This window comes from Chiroxiphia lanceolata, chromosome 1, assembly GCF_009829145.1.
Source record: "Chiroxiphia lanceolata isolate bChiLan1 chromosome 1, bChiLan1.pri, whole genome shotgun sequence".
Taxonomy (NCBI): domain Eukaryota; kingdom Metazoa; phylum Chordata; class Aves; order Passeriformes; family Pipridae; genus Chiroxiphia; species Chiroxiphia lanceolata.
Genome location: NC_045637.1, coordinates 124947422 through 124972167, shown reverse-complemented (window position 1 = coordinate 124972167; position 24746 = coordinate 124947422). Strand labels below are relative to the sequence as shown.

The 24746-nt window shown below is 37.3% G+C and overlaps 1 protein-coding gene across 14 annotated transcripts in view; it reads left to right on the top strand.

Annotated features, from left to right (window-relative positions):
• The window catches only part of HDAC9 (histone deacetylase 9), a 460923-nt gene that overhangs the window by 311297 nt on the left and 124880 nt on the right, over positions 1-24746 (top strand). For all 14 annotated transcript variants that reach the window (XR_004356384.1, XM_032684266.1, XM_032684274.1 and 11 more), the window contains 4 exons: positions 2022-2199; positions 8683-8816; positions 16475-16595; positions 21923-21972. Coding sequence is in view for 13 of the 14 variants with exons in the window: in XM_032684266.1 (XP_032540157.1) it covers positions 2022-2199; positions 8683-8816; positions 16475-16595; positions 21923-21972 (483 nt within the window). In the remaining variant the exon portion in view is untranslated. The remainder of the gene's footprint in view (positions 1-2021; positions 2200-8682; positions 8817-16474; positions 16596-21922; positions 21973-24746) is intronic.

Here is a 24746-nt window from a genome sequence, read left to right as displayed (position 1 = left end):
AAGGCAACCTATGAGGCTGAGGAGAGCAGCAGAAATGACAGTATTCTGCTGATTTCCTTTATGGCAGTAATGTTCTGTGTGATGAATGGCTCCTGCAGGTTGGCGTTTGACTTCTTCCAAACTGGTCAAACAACAGTTTAAAAGAGTAAGCAGGAGACTGTGAATACACAAGCATCAGACAGACAGTGCTGCTGTCACCACTTGATCCTAGGATACAGGGAGTAATCATGCCACAGATAGCAAAATGCCTCCTGTGCTTCCTTCATTGACCACTAAAGAAAGCACTGAGGAAAATGAATGCTAAATTCTCACAAAGGAGTGTATTTGCTTCTGTTCTCCATAGGGAAAATATTCAACACAATAGTGTCATTGCATTCTTCACTTCTCTCCAATCACAGGTACTCCCAGCAAAGGTTACAAAAGATATGAATGCCTACGAGGACAAAAGAGATACTTCCTGGAGTATATAACAGTATATACATTAATAAAGCAACAGGGAAAGTTGAGGATTGTATTTAAAGAAAGGGAAATGATTCAATGACTCCAAAACAAGATCATTATTGTAAAACTTTTTGCTTACTCAAAAGCTTTCTTTCTTTCTTTCTTTAGTCACTTATGACAAGGTCCCAGGTGATTTACCCTTCCCATGACCTTATGTCTTTTCACTGAAGTGGTGACCCCAGATATTAATGTGGGTTTTGAGGTTGCCTTTTAAGGCATGTGTTCTCATTTCAGTTGCTATTGATGAGCACTTGTTTGCATAAAGGACTCTTATTACATGCAGGGTAGACAGTCTCACATCCCACGAGCTGTCGATCTATTTTGCAGTGCACGAGGGGCTGGGGTACTCCTGGGTACTCCCACCCGCCTTCCCACACAGCCTGAACTCAGCTTCACCTCTCTGAGCAACCAGCAATCCCTCCTTGGCCAGGCCAGGCCTCTGAGCTGCTGTCCAAAGCAACAACATACAGCACTGCTAACTGTTACTGAGATTAAAAAACAAAAGAAAACAAAAGATAAAGACACATATATATATATACACATATACATATACATACATATGTATACATATATATATATGCCTGCATATATGTATACTGAGCCCAGGTGAGGATAAACAGAGCCTGCAGTTGTAAGACACAAGCGTGAATTTCAGCTGAATTCATATTAAATAGTTTGGAAATCTCTCTCATTCACTTTCTGTTGAGGGTCTAGGACTATAAGCACAAAAAGAGAAAAGCAGAAAGAAAAGGGATTGGAAAGCAATCTACTCTGTGGAGTGAGCGAATGCCAAGGTTTCTACTGGCTTCAGCCTTTGTCATGTCAGCAAAATGATTATCTGTCGATAAATAAAACAGAGGAGAAAATCTTCCTTTCTGCTCTGTCACAGCCTTTTCACACCTGCCTGTCTTCCCTGAAGAGTTTTGCACTGCCTACAGCCAGCAGCAGTTGTGACAAAAAAAGATGGTTCCTAAGTGGAATCTCATGTAACAACTCCGGAATTTCTAAATGATTTGTGAAAACTCAGATGCAAATTGTTCCTACTTTCCCGGGAGCTCTGGGAACTGAGTCCTCTGTAGAAGCTTGATTCACAGTTGTTCCTTTGGTACTGAGTAGTAAGAGCACCACTTTTCACTTTCAGTGCTGTGGGAAAATTTAAAATTTGTTTCTGTAGGATCATGAAATGCATATTCTAACATCATATTATGTATTCAATATATTAGAAAATCTCTGTCTTTTACAAGCCTTTGCATGTTAAACCATCTTTTCTGTGAGGGGGAACTGACAGGTTGCCTGCCATCAGCTACTCTCCAGCAAAATTAGCAACCCACATTGTCAGTGTGAAAACATCTGTTGAATGGATTTATTGACTGGGGCTTAGGTGTGAGTTGGAGGGTGGGTGTCCACACTGTTTATTACAACCCTGACCTAATGAACTTAATTTGTTGACATGTTTCCTTCAGTGTCTCACTTGATCCTGTCTCACATTTCTTTCTACTGTGCTGTTTTCTTGGAAACAGGAGTTCCTGGCACATCGGCATGTCCACCAGTTGCAAATCTACCAGGCTCAGATGGCTACAGTTGGCATGGCAGGATCAGATAAACATCAACCGGTGTCCGGGACCCCATCTTCCCCCACTGATTCCACATTACCTCACCCAGACACGGACCAGCCCAGCCAGCATGTCTACACGACTGGTAGGATTCCCTAAAGACTGCTTTTAATAGGCAGGGCAAATGCATTTGTTCATGTGGGATCAACAGACTTAAATGCCTCAAATACCTCCTGCAGCAATGCGTTCAGTTTTAGCCGTACTGCTCCTCTGTTTTATGATGCTATACTGGCACCAACTCAACCAGTGCAGCTGATAAATCACAGGGTTAATATTCACACAGTCATAAATTATTATCATTGACTGGCTCTGGCAACATAGCAACAGGTGCATTTTTGGTGCCTTTAAGTCATTTGTAGCTTTTCTTTCATTTCCCTATTCTCTAGTTCTTTTCTCGGTGTTCTCGTTTCCTGTGTAAAGAGACCACCAATAAGTTGAAGAAAGACCACCAGTAAGGAGGAAAACTGTGATATAATTCTAAATGTCTTCATTTGACAAGTCAGTCTCTGCTGCAAGGTCACTCTCTCTACAGAAATAGCAAAGCTGTAGGGATGACTAGGTGATGTTGGATACAACTTCTGCATCTTTCAATGGTTTTGTGGAGGCTACAGAGGCAGGTTTTATGGTCAGGACCTGGGCATTCCAGTCACTCAGGGAGCACCTCTTGGGCTGTCCAAAGCAAAGTGATTGGAACTCCAAAAATCTTCAGTCAAAGGAAAAAAAGATAACCACAGAAACCTCATTTCTTATTACGGGTAATTTAACTTTCCATGAAGGTCCATCTTTTTAAAAGCCTGAATGTCAGTATGACATTAGAACACGGTTAGAAGTTAAGATTCACTTTGTGCACAAAAAAAGGGGAAATAAATACTTGGAGTTACTGTTTGTGAACGTTTATGCCAGAAGTATTAATTCCTTCACATCAACTATCAGAACTTGCAATGCCCTGAAAGTTTATAACTTTTCAGGCCATGACCATGGATTGATGTAGGATGGAGTCCTTAATTGGCAATATATATGACTGTGTGAGACACTATGCCCTCCCATCTTTCCAATTAAAATGTGAACTTGGAAAGCAAAAATTTGTTTTTACTTGTTGGGTAACGAACATTAGGATTGTACAGAAAGGAACATACTAATTCACTTTCCATGAGTTTCTGCAAAAACAACAGCTGTGTATAGACAGGATTATTAAACCAGGCCACTGTTTTTCTAGTTGTGGTTCGTAGAGTCCCCAAAACATTGTAAACTCATTTTAAGAGATTCACAGAGCACACCAGAAGTGAGCTCACTGTGTGTAGGCTTCACTGTTCCATTCAAAAATCTGCAGTTTCACTGAAAAAGCTGAATGAAGTTACAAATGTAAAGGCTCCTGTTTCAGTCTGATTTCTAAGGTTTACTGACATGTCCCTTTATAATCCTCAGTAATGGCACTTGGGTCAAGGGGGTTATGTAGATATGTGGACTCATGGCATCAGTGGAACTATTCAAGACAGAAAATGTGAAGCTGAGATGGAAGAATAAGAGAAGGAATGAAATTACGTAGGACAAACACCGAATGGAGATGGTGGAAATTGGACATCCCTGGCTTGTAATCTGACACAACAAAGCCTGACAGGGTCAGCAATGGAAATACAGACACTGCATGTGCAGAGTCAGGGTGTATTAAGATTAGGTAGAGAGTCTAATCTTATCCTTTCAGTAAAACATTGCTACATGAACAACACCAGAAAGAAAGAGAGAAGAGAGAGAAAAAAACCTATCTTATTCCAACAGAGATTCTCAGTCCTTCACTGAATTCCTTTTGCCAAATCTGAAACATCTTTATCTTGAAGCCTTGTTTTTCTTTTATTGAATCTTTTTTCACCCTCCATTGCTCTTTCAAGATAATCACCTCTACTCATTACCGAAAAAAAACACCTCCTATTTTCACCTGCCCTACAACTTTATGCTTCTGCTTCTCCACTTCTGCTCTGTACCCTCATTTCTTTCATATCCTCTAGATACTGGCTGAAGACAGTGCAATGCTGTAGCTGCTTCCAAGCTTTATCTATGCTAATAGTCAGTACCCCCTGGCTGATGGACCAGCTCCAACAGAGCACATACCTCCACAATTAAGCCTTTTGTTTCTGCTTGAAGAAATCTCTTTCCCTGACATGTGTCTGAGCTTACAGACTTACAAATATAAAAGCTTTATCACTGCAGTTTCTGAGTACATTGAAAATAGAGCTATTTTCTAGGTTATGAGATTCACACCTTTGGAGTGACAATGAACAGAGACTTTGCAACATTAACAGTTCTAATACAGTTTCTGTAAATAAATAGATCAATCTGTGTATTATTAACATATGGTATGTTATGGTATAGAATGGCTTTTTTTGTGCATAGTATTTCGTGGATCTGGACAGTGCTCTAGCATTTATTCATTCATCAGTGGAAAGAAATAAACCCAGACCCAGTTTTTCTCCATTCTTATACAGCCTTTCCAAAATCCTTTAGGATAAAAGTCCTGAGCAACCTGGTCTGATCCCAGTGCTGACCTGCTCTGAGCAGAGCTGAACTACAGACCTCTGGAGGTCCCTGCCAACCTGAGCTATCCTGTGGTTCTGTGATTTTCTCCCTTAAGAGAGCACAAAATGCAACCAGCAATTGTCCACAGCAGTTGCAACACCAGCATTTTTAAAAGCATGAAAGAAAGGAATGGGTGGGTAAAAAGGGAGAAAATTCTAGTACACCGTAAAGTGAGGTCGAATTCAGACTCCAAAAATTAATGTAAAAATAGGTAGCAGCAAAACGGTTGTGGCAGATTATTACAGGGGCATCAAAATGAGCCTATACTGTTGTGAGTCACGAGAGAAAATGCTTTTAGCCGAATACCTGAAGGGAATTAGAATGGTAATTGTTGTGAGACAGTTAAGCTATATACACAGTATATGCACAAAATAATGAGTTAAAGATGGAAAAAAGGATAAAGTATACTTAATTTTCATTTAGTTCACAGAATATTTGATATTATTTAGTTCAGATTTTTCTTTGGAATAATTTATTAGATATTCTTCCCTTGGGTTTTCTTATTGGTACTGTTGTTCTCCAGGGCAATTAATCTTCTTCAAAGCATGCTGTTAGCCAATGATTTTTAGATCTCTTGCTCTCCCCTCTGTTTAAAATATTAATAAAAGAAGCTGACCCAAATAAAGTATTTTGGAAATGAATGAGTGCTAGGGAGTCCCCACGAGGAAAACCTTAGTTTTTACTGACTGAATGCAAATTCAGTTTCTTTTGTCCTGTGTCCTCTATCATTACATGGTTCAGTGGTGGCACCATTCCCATCTGTCATCAGGGCCACATTCTGACCTCAGTAATATTGGTGTAAATCCAGAATAAATCTACCAGTCTCAGTGGAGCTGCTCAGATTTACACAAGGAACCTGAGAGCAGAATCTGGCTACAGGCATTTGTTCTGGAGAGACAGAATAACCATATTTTATTAATATTTCACAGCAGTCTGCAATTGAAAACAGTTGCCTCCCTCCCTTCTTCTTTTTTTTTTTTTTTTTTTTTTTTTTTTTGTGGGCTGGGGAGATTATTGGCTGAATCCTGTCAGGGAAATCCTATAGGCTATTTTTAGCAGTAAGCTCTACTGCTGCATTCTGGTATTGCATCAAGCACATGTGCTGTATGACCAGCAACCACACATCTGAATCACTTGCACATCCTAAACCAATTGCTTGCAAATAAATGAAAACATATATTTTAGTCTTTTCATAAGTCAATTAATCCTTCTAGAAATAAATTTTACACTCGTTGGTGCAAATATCTTAGTAATTAAGTTTGGAGCAGATGCTTCTGCCATGTAATACTGACCTGACCTGATTAAACTGATTTTTGATTCAGACAAAATAACCCATGTACAATAAAATTACATTTTTAGTTATATTCTATTTTGGGAAAAATACTTATGCACTAAGACGGGAATGTTTATATTTATGTCAACCAGAGGAGGCATCCTGAATATACAGTTTCAGTGTTTCACTTCAAAATTGCAGCCCTGCTATAGGTAATCAAAAAGTGTAATTATTACACTCAATTCTGTGTAACAATAACACAGTAATATACACATATTTTATTTGGACTATTCAAATAATTAAAATTAAAAAATGTATTTAAAGAGTGGCAGGTAGGAGGTACTTTCAACTTTCAGCTAATTTTGTTACCGTTTAACAAGTGTTTCCATTCAAATCTATTTGCTATAATTGCCTACTCTGACTAAAATCTTCTGAAAGTCCTGATGCATGTACATTTAGCATCTGAACATCTTCTCTGTTAGTCAGAGGGATGGGAAGAAATGTTTTCTAATCTACTGGTGTGATGACCACTGCAAAACTACAATATGGGTAGACAACAAACTGTAGAAGTTAAAACTCTGAGTGCCAAGAAAAGGAAAGCGAGGTATGTGAACATGCACTTATTTGCGTGCATACTTCCAAACAACTTACAAAACCTCATGATAGAGCAGCAAAGAACTGCAGAGAAAGGAAATTATTAACTACTTTGACAGTGCCAGCAGATATTTTAAGCTGCATTAGTTTATTAGCTCCAGATTTTCACTGGTTGTCCTTTTTTTTTCTTTAAAAGAAAATAAGAAAGTAAACAAGAATTTATTGCTAATGAGCTATCATGTTTGCTAGATAATAATATAGCATAAACTTAGTAATGCTGCACTTAGATATTATGTTTGCATTCTCCTTATGCTAAACATAATTGTTGTATTATCATCTTGGCTTAAACAGCAAGATCCCAAAGGATCAGTTCTGAAGTGCATGAGCTAAGAAATATGGCAGCATAAATATTTCTCGAGCTGCATAATTTCTGGCTGGCTTCTAACTGAATTATCTCAGAACCTTAACTTTGAATTGCCCGCAATGTATACAGACTCTTCCTCAGTAGAGCTTTTAAAGACTTTATTGAAGTTCAATATCCATTCAAGAACTATGCTAAATAAAGGTCGTATTGGGCATGTTGTTGAATCTGGACTTTAATTTTGTGTTTTCTTCACTGGCTGACTTTTAAGCAGCAGGCTAACACAATTTTCCCAGAACTGTGTTGGCATCCCCAGTAGTGGTGGCACATAAGAAAGAGGTTTTGAATGCCAAATATTGCAGCTTGCAGAAATTGTTAATTTAAGTCCCTTTCAACTGTGAGGGAAAGAAAAATCCAAATGTTTCCCAAATGAAAATGGTCCACAGGGGTAAGGAAAATAATTGTTGTTCCAGACATTTTTAAGGGAAATGCAAGCAACAAGTAAATAAAGAAAATAACTTTTCGGTGTTTCAGACTTGGTTTGAAAGGCTTGAAAATTGAATTTAGCTTGACCCTCTTCACTAAAATTTCTCTTTGGCTCCCAATGCGCAGCTACAGAGCAATGTGATACTGATAGCTGTTTTGTATAAAGCTGTTCTGTCCTTGAATAAATGACCATAGAAAATTCAAAAGGTACCTTGCATTGCAGTCAAACAACAGGATTTGGTCCTAATTGAGTAGTGGGTGGAACTTTTCATTTAATGAAAAAGGACTCTGGCTGCCACTGTTTCAACTCTCTGAAACTTTCATTTGCTATGCTTTCAGATCTGGAATTAATATGGTATTAGTTAAGGAGTACAAATGCAGAGTGGCATTGCCATTTCAAAATTTATTTTAAAATTTTAAAAGGTTTTACTGAATTATTTTCCTTACACTGCTATAAATATATAACATTTTCTTGTTATATATAGGTTAACAGAGTCAACTAAGCTTACCCACTAGAGAAAAAGAAAACAAGTGATTCAGTAATAAGACTGATTTTTTCCTAGCCATAAAAGCTTTAACGAGACACTACTCCATTTCCTTTCTCCTTTACACTTAATTGTATTTATTAATATAATTTCTTGAGAATTAATTTTTGCCTTATTGGAATCACAAGATATTCCTTGTAAATCAAAATTCAGAGTCTCACAAAGGAAAGAGAAATTTGGGTCCAGAGAAGGGCAACAAAGAAAGTAAATCATATGAGGACTGGCTGAGGGAGCTGAGATTGTTTAGCCTAGAGAAAAGGAGGCTCAGGGGAGACCTTATTGCTCTCTACAACTACCTGAAAGGAGGGTGTAGCCAGGTGGGGGGGCAGTCTCTTCTCCCAGGCAATCAGCGACATGACAAGAGGAAATGTTGTCAAGCTATGCTAGGAGACAGTCAAGTTGGACATCAGGAAGAATTTCTTCACAGTAAGAGTTGTCAGGCATTGGAACAGGCTGCCCAGGAAGGTGGTGGAGTCATCAACTCTGAAGGTCTTCAAGAAATGACTGGACATAGCACTTAGTGCCATGGTCTAGTTGACAAGGTGGAGATTGGTCAAAGGTTGGATTGGATGATCCTGGAGGTCTTTTCCAGCCTAAACAACTTTGTGATTCTGTGATTTTCACCTTGCTCTAATTGTCAAATAAAATCCAGTTTTGCTATGGTATTCATGACAAGGAACGGTATAATTTGCATTTTTTTCACTTTTTATTTCTTATTCTGCTGTCTTTGTGCTGAAGGTGTTGTGTATGACAGTCTGATGCTGAAGCACCAGTGTATGTGTGGGAACTATGCTAATCACCCTGAACATGCTGGAAGAATCCAAAGCATCTGGTCAAGGCTGCAAGAAACTGGGTTGCTAAACAAGTGCGAGGTAATTAAGAGTTAAGACCAGATACCTGACTTGTTAAAGTAAATGTCAAATTTATTAAATGCTAAATGTGTCTTACTTCTGTAATAAGAGAGTAATTTGTCTTAGGAATTAGTTGGTCTTAACCAACAATATTAAATTAATGCATTGTAGGAAAGCACACTTCCCAATCAGAAAATAAAGAATTTACACAGTCATTTATCCAGACATGATTATTCCTCACCTTTAGAAGGCAGACAAGCAGTAGTCAAACAGCAATTGCAGTCCTTCCAATAACACAGTTCTTAACTTTTCAAACAGCTAAGGATTTTACTTCTGTAGCATAGAACATTGTTTTTTAACATAGTTTGTATCACTCCATAAGCATATTGCATCTTGTCTAATTTCAGACTTTAAAGTCTGTTTTCATAGTATTTTCATTTGCCTGGTATATAACAAGTCCCATGTGAAACCCCAAGACATTCAAGCACAATCTTCTAGGCAATATCGGAGCAAATGTGTAATTTTCTTCTGCTTTGATTTGCCTCAAAAATTGCATATTAAAACATGCTTAAATCAAATATGGGCTGTGATGTTCATATATGATTTGGGTTAGTTAAAAATAGCTTTTTCCTACCATTCCCTGCTTCCTGTGAGTTGTGCAGCACTGTCAACTTTCTGCAGAAGCCTGTGGCAATTGCGGGTGCTTATGGCACTGCAGCACAAGTTAACAAAGTTCAGCACAAATTTGCTTATGTTTTGCAGGATCCCAGAATTTCCAGGGCTCGTATGCATGCATATGTTTTTACAAACCCAAAGGAACTGGTTCAATATATCCCTTCGAACAGCTATTAGTGGCTGTCCACACAGATTTTCTGCAGGCAGCCCAGCATACTGGGCGGTGAGATATTGCAAGCACTGTAAATGGATTTGTTGTATGCACTCATCTAACTAGATGGCAGCACTCTAACAGGCTAATTCTTTTTTTTTAGCTTGGATAATTTTTTTCAGTCTTCAGGAAGACTTTCTTTCAGCAAGGCCCTTAAGGCCACGTATCACATGAGTGGTTTCACTGGTGGGATCACATAGTTAAAGAGTAAGTTAAACATGCAGCTGAGTGCTTCACTAAAATAAAGCCTAGTTACTTTTTTGACTCCGGATTCCATATTATAAAGAAAAGACTAGAGAGAGAAAATAAGAAAATGCAGTGTCCTACTATGTACTGCTTTCTCCAGTAACAAACAGATATTGATGAATATCTGTTGTGTAGATCTGCAAAAGGTGAAAAACGGAAAAGTGGTATAGGTTAGTCTGAGGTGCATGCAGTCCAAGGGTTTCCTGGAAGATTTAATGTTTCCTCTGGAAATTCTACAAATTTCAATTTCAAAAACTGAAATATAGCCTATTAGGTCTTGCAAAATCCAGTGAGGGGGCAGAGAGGAAATAAGTCACTTCATGTTGAACAGCATTCAGCTAATTTTGACTCCAATTGTGTGCTTTGAAATAAGGTTGGAATGTGAAATGAGCTGTCAAAATGGAAATTGATGATAAAACTGAGGAATCTCAGTGTGAAGCTGGTTTGCAGATCGTTTATTTAGATCCTCTTATGTAGCTAAAGACTGGATCACATTTGGTGATGCAATCTGTCCTTTGCTTCACTGAATTATCTAGCACTTGCCTGACATCAAACAAGTGCTTAAAACTGCTCACTTTCCAAAATAAGGAAGGCTACAGTGATATACTTAACTGGTGCTCTGGTTCTTCAGGAAAGTCATTCAGCTGAATAGATAACTCATGTCACTAAAGGAGAGGTTATTTCATTATCCAAAATATAAAAGGCCACCATTAAGCTGCATTCCGGAATATACCCCACTGAGGATGCACAGTCAAAGCATCATGGGCAACTGCACTGTCTCTTCTGCTGAATTCTGAATGCCCCCTCATGGACATTAATATTTCTTAATACAATTTCTCACTATAATTTCCCACAGTTTTTGTCAGGAGGGGAGAGATCACTGGTCAGGTTTTGCCATGTGCACTGCCTCATACACTAAGTCTAAAGAGCAGCTTCAGAACAGAACCGTGCAACAGCCGCCTAGGAAATCTCTGCAGTAACTGTGAACCTTCTTTTTAACTCTCTAACTAAAACAGTAGTCCCTCAGGAGGGCTGCAATCCTGCTCTTTTTCTGCTGAGGAGTTTTAGGATCAAAGGTAGTTCAGTCAGAGGTAGCTCAGATCTTGTTACTTTGCAGTATGTGTATCCTTACACACAGGCTTGTGCCAGGGGGCCCTCCCTATTTTCTTAATTTAACAAGAAACCCTAATGAAAATGAACAACCTGTATCTATACAATCTTTGTTATCTATAGCAGGGAGCTATATGTGCTTCCTAAGTCATGTGGTGTGGATTAACTCCTCACACAGCTAAGGTCTTTGGCCAAGTATACACAGAATCGTCGTCACTAACTGGGTATAGGATGATGAAAGTCATATATACTAGGCTGACACCATGCTTGCTGCAGTTCATAGATTAATTTAGCTAGATTAATCTAAGCTTAATCAATTATCTTTATATATTACCTATATATATTACTCATATTTATCCCATTGTATTTTTAAAATATAACTTGATAAAATCATAACAAGGTTTGAATGGGGTACTCAAAGCTGTATCTTTGCTAAGAAATAAAATGTGCCTGAGACTGTTCTCCACTCCTGCAGCCAACTGGCATGGAAAGGCCCATGTTCAAACTACCAGGAATGCTTCCTGGCCCATGCCAGTGACCATATCATGTCTGGGAGTTGTTTGGGAGAGTGCTAGCTGCTGCTCAGCCAAAACGGTGTGAAGGACCACTTTAGCAATTTAATAATACAGATGATTGTGCTTCTCTGCCTGGGAATGTTTGCTGGCACTGCTTAGTTTACTGCTGCAGACACAGCCAAGAGGACTTGCTTCTGCAGACTGTATTTTGTCTTTCTAGCCATGAACTCTAGTTATTCAAACAACAGTTTAGAGGATTTTTCCTAAATCGAGAAAACTAGTATAGCCTTCAGATTATTTTTTTTTAATCATATCACTTTTCCAAACAGACAGATTAATGCCCCCATCGGCTTCCTCAAGACAAGGGAGAAACACATTCACACCATGGCCTGCCCTTGAGTGCTAGATTTGAAACACCAGTCCCCGACTGAGTCCAGGGCAGGAGAATGAAGTATTCACACACACCCCCCCCCAACACACCCCTATAGGGAATTTTTTATAGCCCTGCTATATACATATTGGAAAAATAAAATTCAGACACAATATTTTTGCATTAGTTTAAAAGCTTTGTGTATATTTACTGAAATGCCTGTTCGGTGTTTGTTAAAAGCTGACAAATGTAGAACAGACAGTTATCAAATGCAGACCAGGGCAGCTAAAAGATGCAAAGAGTGGCATAAAAACATCCATTATCTTTTTTTTTGCACTTTTCCCTTGGTAAAGAGCAATGCCTAGGCACTCTACCTTTGGGACAAAAAAAAGACTGAATTATGTTTTGATAGTGGTGTCTGCTTTCCACTTGTTCTAGGGAGAGGAAGTATTCACATAACTCCTTTGGGGCCATAATTTGTGTACACATGACTGACATTAGGCTACAGAGATCAGCACAGTTCTAGAAAAGAAAAGAAAAATGTAGACATGGTCCCACTTTTGTGCCCCCACCTCTACTTCCTGTGGTCCAGCAACATATTTCTTTTCAGCTTGGAATTTGATCTGAATTTTTGTAGTTTTCTGGATTAGGGAGACATCTTACACCTCCTGCTGTCCACATCTTATGGACCAAAGGGGGGAGAAGGAAAGAATTTAAAGTTGAGTCTGCCAGATCACATAGACTGAAATATATGAAAAAATTCTACCCTTTGAACCTCAATTTACCACTGAAGATTAAATAATAAAGGAAAAGTTATTCTGTTTTTAAGAGCAAAAATCTTTAGAGTGTTTAACATATTCAAGTTAGGCACTGGAAGACCAAAACATATGGAGAGATAAATGCATTTCTATGTGGGTGCATGAGTGTCAGAGCTATGATTGCAATTCCCACGTGATGGAGAGAGAACAAGCAATGTGGGTATACTGACTGGCAAAAGGCATGCTGTCAGTATTTTTTAAAAAAAGAGAATTTAACAACTATAAGAAATCTCAGAAAGGCAGGAAAAAATCTGCAGACCTTGTTTACAAACTTGATAGCCTAAGGGAATCTCCATACAAATAGCTGCAGTATAGGCAATGGATGCATTACTCTGAGAGACCCTGGTGAGAAATATTCCTTAGTCTATGTAAACAATTCCTGATAGTTTAGCAGAGAGAAACAGGCAGCATCACCTTTGTCTTTTTGAATCTCTGTCTGTGCATGAGTTTAGTCTGCTGAAAGTCTAACCAAAATCTTCAGGTTAATAGAGGTTACCTGTGTGAAATGTTAAAGGTCTATTTTAAACAGAAGACCAGACAAGACAGTTCTCTTTGACCTTAAATTCTGTGAAAGATCAAAGCATTTTCCTGTTGTGGGGAGAATAACTTTCTAGTACTAGACTGATTTTTTTAAGCACTCAGGTGCAAGTATTTTGCTCTCCTGAGATGCATAAATTTCTCTGTTGATGAGGGAACTGCATATGTTAGAGGACAAAGGCAACACACAAATTGTCATGCATATTAGAAAAGGATGACTTGCCTTCTACTAAAGATGTAGTAGATGGGTGGATGTAATGTTCAAATTCCTCTGAATGAAACAGATACTGTTCATATGTTCTCCTATGCTATTTCTCCTTTTTTACTGGCTTTATGCCAATTTTCTGCTACATTTTACGGTTTTGGTACTCCCATGGTCAATGAAAATTAAGAAAGACACTTCAAAATAAAAAAAAGATGTGGCTAAAAGTGTATGTGTAAAATTATACACATGCATATGTTCTGTTGTCTGATAACTCATGCTAGTGAGAGCCAGAAACTATCACTTTGCATAACTGAAATTACATGACTCCAGACTCTGGCAACAGACTTAGGACATATGCTTGTGTAGATCTGCTAAATGCTGACATCATTATGTGAGAAGGGCTATTCTTAGAAATTATTACAGATAATTTTTAATGCAATTTTTTTCCTCTCTGTAGAGCCTTAGATAGCTGGGATTTTTACTTTCATTAAAATGACTTGACAAGCACAGATACTGCAAGGATGGGATGAAAGGAACATTAAAGGAGGAGATGGAAATGCAGAAACAGCACAGACGTGCATTGTTTACCCTTCCCTTTCCTCCTGACATCTACAGTGTAAATGCACTTGTTGATGATGAAGGTTAGAGCTTGAGAAGCCATGGAGAAGGAGCAGATTTGGGCTCTGCCTGCCCTGGCAGCTCAGCTGATGGCTGCACTCCAAGGACCTCACTGTTGAGAGCTGCCTGGAGTGGGATGCCCTGTTTGGTGTTACTTGATTTCTGCACCAAACCTCTTTCTGCACAACCTATTTCTGCCCTAGAGAACTTGGCTGGTGATATTGGGTAGTAGGTAGGTTGTTGACAAAACATTTTGGGAGACCACTTCCAGACCAAATATGACAGATCATCCCACTGTAAGAACAGTGGCTAGCTGTGGGTCTTTTTATAGTTAAAGGAATATGGCATTTAAGACCCCCCCAAAAAGCCAGACAATTAACTCTTAAACATCTCTGAGAGTTTTTGCATAACTTGTAGAAAATATACAACCAGAATGAGTATTTTACTCAAGGTTCTTTGATGGAACCTTCATAAAATTCCTCCTTACTTTTCTGATACATTTATTTCATCTGTTCTGAAAGTCAGTCTCCCTTCCCAGTTTTCCTGTGGAGAATTGGATATATAGATTTTGAAGCAGCTTGTTAGAAACATAGACCTTAATGAGAATGGATGAAGGAATAAATGTTACCAGTCACCTCACTTGTGAAGAAAAATATTTTATCTGACCCAGAAGAACAATTACAGAGTTTACTGACTCCGTGAAGTCACATAATGTGCTGATTTTGATTGTGCAACTCTGTGTTAAAAGGATATGAGTGCACTGCTACAAATTCTCATGTGAGACTGGGAGAGGCTTGAAGAAATTAGAGATGAAAAAGGGTTTATTAAGTCATTTAGTTCTTGGATCATTCCCTAAAATGTTCTTTCCACTGCTGTATCTAGTCAAGTTTTAAACACTGCAAGAAATAGGGCTTCCACCATTTCCCTGAGGGGGAGCTTGTTCCACAGTCATCTATCTCTAACTCTTAGGATATTTTTCCTGATTAGTCAGAAAAAATTGCCACTGCTTAACTCAGTATAAATTGTGCACGGTTCTTCTGACCCCCCCCCCCCCCACCACTCCCCAGGCAGCTCCTTTCTTCTGTAGTGCACATTTTCAATTTATAATACTGCTTTCTTCTCTTAATGCAGAGGTTAGTGCTTTCCAATGTATACGACAAAGTGTTGGATACAGTAAGAATTGCAACTTAACCTCTAATAAAACTAGAATTAATAGGCATTTCTGTAACATGTTAATCAGTCTACTTGAAAATAGGGTGATCTAGTTAGATAACTTCTATATCTGTTTATCTGTAGACCTTGACAGTTGGACAGATCCACAGTCTACGCTGTGAGAGATTTTACCCTAGGTGTTCATAAGGACCAGATCTGCAAACAGGGTCCAAGACCTTAAAAAAATGCGTTTTCTCTCCACTTTATCCAATATCAACAGGAAAGTTGATCTTGGGAGCAGAACTTTGTTGACAGTGCTGTTTATTATACCCAATCCCAAACAAAATCTAATTCATGTTGCCATGTTTGCAAAAGCTGTGCAGCACTAGCCTAAACAGAGAAATAAATATGACAAACTGTAACTCCAAATACATACAAGGATGTATGTATCTGTTGAAAGTGTTAGTTTTATCTTTCCTCCCTATCTTCCTTCCTTCCTAAACTCATTATATTTCAATGGATTTGTAGAGAGACATCCCAGATTTTTTAACACTGATTTACATGGGGTGAGTACAGGCTGAAGAAACAGTTAAAGAGACAAACTTCACTTACAAAAATGTAAGGAAGCAAGTGAGTCAGCATGTGTAACAGCAAAAATGATCCTGGGATATTAATCATACATTAAAAACTTAAAAATATACAGAAATATTTTATTAAAGCATTTAAACTTCTTCTCTTTGTCTCTCCTCACTATGACCATATTCCTCCTAGCAGCATAAATCACAAGCACTAGTAATAATGCAAAAAACATTAATTCTCATTCCAAACACATCTGCAGCTTACAGGTGTGAATAATTTTTCACTCTCTAAATTAGATATTTTCCTAACCAGATTTCTTACTTAAGAAATATTTTACCTTTTGGGTTGTATCTCCTAATGTATTATGTAGAAAAAAGGCAGAATCTTTTCTTTTTCTTGTATGTGAAACCTTGTATTAGGTTAACTCTACTAAGTGAGGCATTTTGTGATAAAGCACACACATACATTTGTTTTTCATATAGCATTACTTTAATAAACAAATCAGTGTCACATTCCTGCATGACGCAATTTCAGCCCATTATTAATCATACTAAATGTTATTTTGGACCTTTACTTTTTTTTTTTCCTCTTCTCCCTAAATATTGTCAGTGGAATATTGTAGGCCTCTGCTGTTTTCTTTCAGCGAATTCGAGGTCGAAAAGCCAGTCTGGAAGAAATACAGCTGGTTCACTCTGAACATCATTCACTGCTGTATGGCACCAGTCCCCTGAACAGACAGAAGCTGGACCCCAGGAAACTCCTAGGTCTGTACAGGCCTCTATTCTACCGAGAACAGCACATTCCAGCACTGTCATTAGTCATAGCTGGTGTCAGTTTAAAACACTTGGCAAGCAGTGTGACAAAAATTCACTTTTTCCAAATGCATTGCAATGTGGAAGGAGAATGTTACAATGGAAGCCAAATACAGTTTAGCAAAATGCACGGGTTGGAAAGTAGCGATAGAAGTTTTTCCTCATTTGCTTCAAAAATCATCACTGTTAACCATTTACTGTAATTTTTTCTCCATTGGAGGTCAATGGCAGTTTTGAATTCTATGTGCTTGCATTCTCTGATTTGAAAACAGGAATTTAAGATACACTTGCTTGTCAGAATTGCTTGTTTGCTGTTCTCATTTGCTTTATTTCAATTATTTCAGCCACGCTGATTGCAGATAGCATGCCTAAGTTTTGCTAATAAGTGAACTTTAATGCCTTCCCATTACACAGGATATGATGTTCTGAATAATGGAAGGGGAAAACACATTAATATATTATGGGTGTACAGATTAGCAGAAAACCAACAGGTTTCTCAGGCCAAATATCTTCATGCATAGCCAATGCTCAGTGCCTTTTATAATATAAAAGTAGGATTAAATTGAGCTCTGCCATGAGTGTAGCATGAAGCAGATCTATTTGTCAGAAACATACAAAAAAATAGTGCCTTTTTGAAATAATCTGTGGGTGAAATCCTGCCCTTTATATCCCAGCACACCGGATGCAACATTCTAATTCTCAGTTATTTTTATAACTCTTTTTCTACGATCTGGAGCTTTTCCTAAATGTAATGAAATCCAACCCAAACAAAAATAACACTAGCCAACCGAAGAAATTGCTGCCACAATTCTAGTAATACATAGTAATTATCTTGCTTTGGAAACTAATGCTAAGTGTTTCTTCTGTAAGGCAGACTATTGTTTCAGTAAGTCATTGGAGTAGATAAGAAAAATTTCTTGATTGCAGTGTTATATATGTACATCTTCTTAGCCAAGGCAACCTCAAAACTGAAAAATACTTACAGTATAATAAGGAACCTGAATTTCTAAGGTAGGAAATCCTCCTTTAAAAGGAAAGAAAAAAGGTGTTTCCAAGAAAAAGCTCTAAATTCCTGCAAAATTAAAATTTGGAAACATTTTGATTTGATATGATCAACATTGTCAAAATGTTCTTTTTGATACAGTCAAGCATTTAATTTAAATTTTTTTGTTTGCTTAATTTAATTTTATTTTCCACATTATTTAATATAACATACATTGATATAAAATATTGTTCCAATTTTGGATCTCAGGGGTTGACCAGCATCTGGGATGCAGTGTGCAGTTGCAGATACAAGGTGAAAAAAGGAATGGACCCAGGTACCCTAACTGTGTTTCTGCTGCTGTACAGAGAATGCATAAAGCTTTGTTTCTCCTATCTCAGAAACACATATCTTCACCCACAGTTCTTTCCTTGACACTCTTTGCCTTTTTTATTAGACACTTAGTCCAAAACGTTTATTCTCTAAGTTTATATATTCTGAGTGTATCCTTGGCTCAATGCCCTTTTCTGTCTCTGTTTCTAGGATGTTTTCTTGCTGCATCTCACATGGCTATTTACCAAGACAACAGTCAATAAAACACCCTTCCCACATGCTTTTGCATGTGCCTGTTTTTTGGCTGGAAGCTCTAATCATTTGGGCTTCCAGACTCTTGGATAAAGGAACTTAATTCTCTTACAGTTTTCCAAAATGCAGTGTGACTGTTCCACCTTTTGTTGTCCCCAGTTCAGTGTGGTTGAACCAAGCCAATCCTGACATTAAAATTAACATCTTGTTATAGTACAGAAATTCATGTGTACCAAATGAGAAAAATCTAAAGAAAATGTTTCTCTTTAAAAATGTTGTCAATAACAACATCGTCTCAGAAAATATTTCTATTTCAATGAAAGTGTATTTTGTTTTCTAAGAAATACTTCCATCAAATAATGGCTTTGCATGCTATTGAAAAGGAGGACCTAATAATTCCTTTCCGTACTCCTCTACCCATTCAGAAAGACAGAGGCATCACTTTTCTCCATTCGTGCTCCAGAAAAGAGTTTGTTCCCTGCTCAAAAGAGTACACCTGCTTTGTCTGAAGTTCTTTTTCTTTTTTTTTTTCATTTTTCCTAACAAGCATCTTCTGTATCTTTCAAACAGAAAAGAAACACTCGAAGGAATGAAATTTAACTACGACCACAGCTAGAAATGTGCTACTTGTCAATAAATGCCTACTTCAGTGTCCTTGTTCAAGAAAAAAAAAAACCTGTTCTGGAAGACTGCATAACAAAATGACTGCAAACTACTGATATCAGTGAGAATTATGCACACAGTTATTGTTCACCTATTCCTACTGGTTTACAAGTATAAACTTGCTTGAACTCTTGGTTTTATGTGCCCTGCATCAGGGCCTACAAATGCATCTGTTCCAACTGATCACTTCAACTTCTACACCATTGCGTTGTTAAGATTTTGACTGATGTATTTTAGTGTGTTATGTTAAACAACATGTTATGTCGCACTACGATTGTCTTGACACGAGGGAAACTAATATGCAGACTGAGTGTCACATCACATTATGGTTTCATGTGACAGAATACAATCTTACAAATCTCTTTGACTAAGTTCAAGGGCAGAACAGTAAACATTTCTTACAAATTTGCTTCCTTTTTCCTTCTCCAACTGTCATTAAGCAAGTGTTACTAAAAGTCAAGTTTCCAATGATTAAAAATTTGTAAAAGAGAGAAATATACTGTCAACACATTCCTGACAGTGAGTCAGTATTTAGAGTATAACTAAAATATGCATTCAGAAAGCATCCATGCAATTGTAATTTCAAGTTAGTGAAGAAATAAACACTTAACAGAAAAGGCTTCGTTCTTGAGGGATGATACTGAGAATAATCAGGTTAAAAGTGACCACATTTTTTAATTTTTTTTTTTGAAAGCGAGTCTTTGCCCATCACTTTTCCTGTTCATCAGATTCTCAGTCCCGAGCTGTCAACATCCTAAGCAGCTTCCTTGACTTCTGTAGGAATCTGACCTCAGTTAGTTAGGGGTGCCTCAGCACCTAATTTGACAAACCAGCTTCTCCTGCCTTTGTGCACTGATATTTAAGAATACAAATCTTCGATCATTTCTAGCTCTATCAGTAAATTGTTGTACTGAATCTCAAGAGATTTTCTGGTGACTACAAACTCTGCCCTAGTGCAAAGCCAAAAACATTTGGTTATTTAAAATTTGTCTTCTACCTGACTTGAAGTAAACCAATATCTTCTGGGACATCAACTTCAAACATCATGGGAGATTCTTATTTTAATTCATTTTCAGCTTTTTGCTACTGATTTTAATTTCTGGCAGAGTGTTTTGAGCTCTTTCCTTTTTGTGAGGCTATCTAAGTGATGGTCTCACTTTCTCTTAGTACAACCTTTCCCCATTGTTCTTTTCATGAAATCTCAACATTTTTCTTGTTCTGCAGAGTCTGTTAACTGCTTTTTTTAATATCATGCAATAAGAAGTATTGTAAAGTTTCTTGATACACTGAAAAGGCTTACATGCTTGTTTCCTCCTGTTTTAGTACTACCATTTGATTGATTTTAGAGTTCCTCTTAACCATCTGCTTTTCTGCTTTTACTTTGTGTTTGTTGTTTTTAATAGTGTTTACCATGCAAAATGAGCCCATCTGCAGGGAGGTAAATGAGAATTCATCTGTTGTCTCCTGTGTCTCAACTCTGCAATGGAATTTAAGAAAAAAGGTCTAGTCCTTCAATAATCTAAAAATCCCTTCTGTTATCTCAAATTGCATCTTATGATTCCATTAATGTCTCCTGGCACTTTAACAGCACTAATTTTTTAGTTACCTGATCAAGACTTTTTCATCTTCCCCACAGTAAAAAATGAAAAATGATCCCTGGACCTGCTTAGCAAGAGTTCTGGAAACTCCAATCTGTACCTCTACTCTGACAATCTCCTGCAGCCAACATTTCCTTGCTTGTCTGGGGCCATCAGGACTCACAGTATGAGAATACTCTGTATAGCTGCTGCACCTGCATTTCCCCTGGTAGCTCCACAGGAGGTTTTGTTTGTCTTCTCTGGCACACTGTGCAAACTGATCAAAGACCTCAAGCCAGTTAAAAATGCATCTTGGATTTTACTCAAAGTGTAAAGCACTTTTTTAGTCTCAGACCTTGCAGTCTGGTCTCTTGTACTTCAAAGATGATGGCTGATAATTGTCTTTATGCATTTTGTTGGCACCTGCTAAACATGAGTAACTGCAGTGTTTGTCCCTTCCATAACAATTGGTGGCTCCTCCAGGTTAACTCAAGTGATTCACTATCTAATGTTTCCTCCAGACGGCAAAGTTACAAAGCCGGTTCTGTGATATGGCAGGGAAAAAGCTTATGTTCTCTTCCATGGCTGCCTTAGGATCAGATTTCATATTGGGATAGGAATTGCACCAAATCCTGAGATCCTTACCCAGTTTTTATATTGTCCTTATCAAGATAAACAGTGAGTTTAGTAGTACAAAAAAACAAACCAAACCAAAAAATGCAAAAAACCCCCAAGAATAAATAAAGAGTATAAATATTAAGATAAACCCTATATTAGCCCATATATAGAGTAGAACTAGCTAGAAATTAGATTCTAGAGCTTATTAAGTTTTTGTTCCCTTTAGTATAATGTATTTACTGAATAATACTAAAACAATACATATATTCATTGAGGGTATGTAAATGAAGAAAATAGCATTTTTACATAGATAGGAAGACTAAGACTGCAATTTTCAAAGGAAAAGCTCTTTCAGAGAGACAAATTTAAGAAATGAACAGTTTCATTTAAGTTTAATGAGAGTTCCCTCTGTTGTCAGTGAAAAGAAACAGGTATTTCTCAAGTATAATTCATCCCATCAGTCATCTAGGCTGGGTGGAGGTGCCTGCCTCACTCCACCAGCTGGAGAAGAAGCTAAGATGACTAGCTTAGACAAGATGCTTATCAGCTACAGATATCAGGATGATTAGTCACCCTAGTTCAGAGTGACTTTCTGTGGAGATTTGATCATTACATTCCTTTAAAAATACTGCTTTCCAATGTTAAGATTTGTCACCATTGCATAACAGTACCTTAACTTTCCCATGGCTGATTTGATTTCTAAGTATTGTGATTATTTTTATACTAATATATGGCATTTTCATAGTATAATAATGAAATCTGAATTACTGTAAAGAGTAAGGAAATACTGTTTGAGTATTTAAATGTCATTTTGATAAATTATGCTTATTGTTTCTTTTTTCTTTAATATATAGGAAACGTGTCTCAAAAACTATTTTCCTTGTTGCCTTGTGGGGGACTTGGGGTAAGTATATGTTTGGTTTTTTTACAAGAGGGACAGCACACAACATATGTGTTCATTCATTAATACTTTAGAACTACTGCATTATCAGTTCAAAGTCTTCAGAAGCTGATAAAAAATGCAGAGATGAAACCTGAGCCATTATTGCACTATTTTTTCAAAGACACAGAAGGCAGTACATTACAATAAGCATATGGAAGAGTTAGACAGGAACACATTTTGTGTAAATGTACCCATTCCTTAGTTGTGCCACTTTAGGTTTTTTTGTGTGAGCTCTATTCTTGAGGAAAGTAACACGGGTGCAATTTTTATAGCATAATGAGCTTTGGAGAAGCTGTTTTGTGTACTGTTGAAAAGTAAATATAGCTCCACATTTCTCTGAAAGGACAAAAAAATTACCCAAACTAACATCTAGCATGAAAAGGGCTCACTTGCTGCTAGCTAGTAACTTGAGTATTGTTAAAGTTACAAATTATATGAGCATTTTTATGTCCTGTTTTGAAATGAATTAAACCTGAAATACAAGCTTGCAAGTATTAGGACACAGTAGACAAAAATCTCCAGACAAAAAAATGTTGCAACATTAGGTAAAAGAATGAAGCTAAGTTATTGAAAAACATGTAGAATTTCTACTGATGTTGGTATCATGCTCCTATTAAATTCTAGTGAAGATAATACCAGGGAGAAATAATTTTTCTCATACATGGGTTTTTCACACAAAAGCATTCTACACTTTTGGTCCAACTGCGTCCATTATTTACTGATGTCATCAATATGAAAGTGAAACGATCATAATTCTAGATATCAATGGGCTGTCTGGATGAGATTCCCTTCCACTGTTTCTGAGTGAATTCTCTGAGTATCTCTCTGAGTATCTGAGTGGAGATAAAGCCATAATCTCTGGAGGTCAACTTTCAATGCAACTTTCTACAGTTTTATTTACTTCTATTTTTCACAAAGGATAAATTCCATACCATACTAGTATGTTTATACAGGGGGGGTTTTATGATGAGATACCTGAGAGAAAAAATACTCATTTTGCAAGGTTTTAACACACGCACACACAAAAGAAAAAAATGCATTTTACCTTTCAGTATTTAGTAATTTTTGAGGATTTATCCACTATGACTTAAAAAAAAAAAGAATCAGGAAGTGGTAATCATTCCAGCTCCTCCACTGTAGGCCTAGCTTGCTGAAGATTCTGCCTAAAATTCAGAAGTAGTAACTCACTAATTTGGAAACCTGGGTATCACTTCTGTACATGATTCAGCTAACATTACATATTGACATGTAGACATGTGTGTCCACATGCACCTCTGTAAACTTCTGTGTGCACATATTCACACATGCATGCATATATGCACATATTGGTGCACAAAAAAGGTAATTTTTCATACTGTTGTTGCAGAGAAAATTGAACAAGAAATGAATAAAGTTGAGAAAGGATGTTCAAGCTTCCGAGTAAAAAAATTTCTTGAAAAAATCTATTTGAGGGCCTTGGATAGTAAATAGGACTATGGCACTCTTTGAAAATTAAAGGGTAAGATTTTTCTGTGAAACAAGTTATTGTGGTATTAAAAAATTGTGACTAGAGATGTTCTTTGAAATCCTCCAGCTAATGACAGTATGTTGTCCATTCTAAAGATAACACAAGTCAGAATTGCTCAGTGTAACTTCATTTTTTTAAGCATTTAAATTAACCTACACCTTTTTTTTCAGTCTGTATGCTTTATTTCTTATTTAAATTCATGAAAATTGGATTAAAGAACATGTTGTAGAAACAGATCTTTATTTTTTTTCTAGTTGGTTTGCCTTTCTACATATTATTACTGTCAGGTTTACTGTGGGGCTCTTTTAAAGGAACGGGTTATGACCTTTTTCAAGGTAAATAATCAGATTAGGAGCTCTCTTTCAGTGATATTTAGCTGTTGATTGGCTAAGATGAGCTCTGGGATAGGAAATTGCTTCAAACTATGTGGAAAACAATTCTTAAGCTTACTTTCAGAAATGATGGTGGAAAGAAACAAGAAATATTGCTACTTAGTAACTCTGAATTTAGTTGACAGTTGGAGAGTGTAACCAATGTAAAGCAGGAAGAGTAATTCATGTAAAGACTTTAAGGACGGATGGAAGAATTTTTTTTAATGTTTGTTGTAATTTTTTTCTTGCTTGTTTGCATCACTACTTGTTTGCTACAGAATACAATGAGAAAATGTTAAGAAAAAACCCTCCATTCTTGCAGGAGACTCTGTGATTGCATTTTGAACCAGGGTTTTCAGAGGTCTTTGATCCTACTGTCTTCTAGCCAAGCAGAAACCTTGCTGGCTGTTATTATGCAGGTCTATTATGAAACAGATTAGTAGTTAGACTACTCACATAGGGGGATGAGAAACCTAGGCTTAGTTCTCTACACTCCCAGGTTGGATTTAATATCACAGATCCCATTCTTACTGGATCTTGTTACCACACAGGAGATCAAATGTTGTTTCTTGTTGGAGACCCTCATATACCACGCACTGAAGCTGTGCCACTGCTGTGGAAAGAGCACCAAACAAGTAAGGCAGAGCATATGTAGGATACAGCCCATGTACCTAAGGCTATAGTCTACCTATTATATATTTATAAATACTGTGAAATCCTAGCTCTGAGGCCCTGCTCCACAGAAAGCTTATAAACTTGATGTGAAAAAAATCACTGAACAGAAAGAAAACTGTTCTTGGATCACAGACTGGAACTCAGGGCTTCACAGGCATTGATCAACTGATGGGCCTTACAGA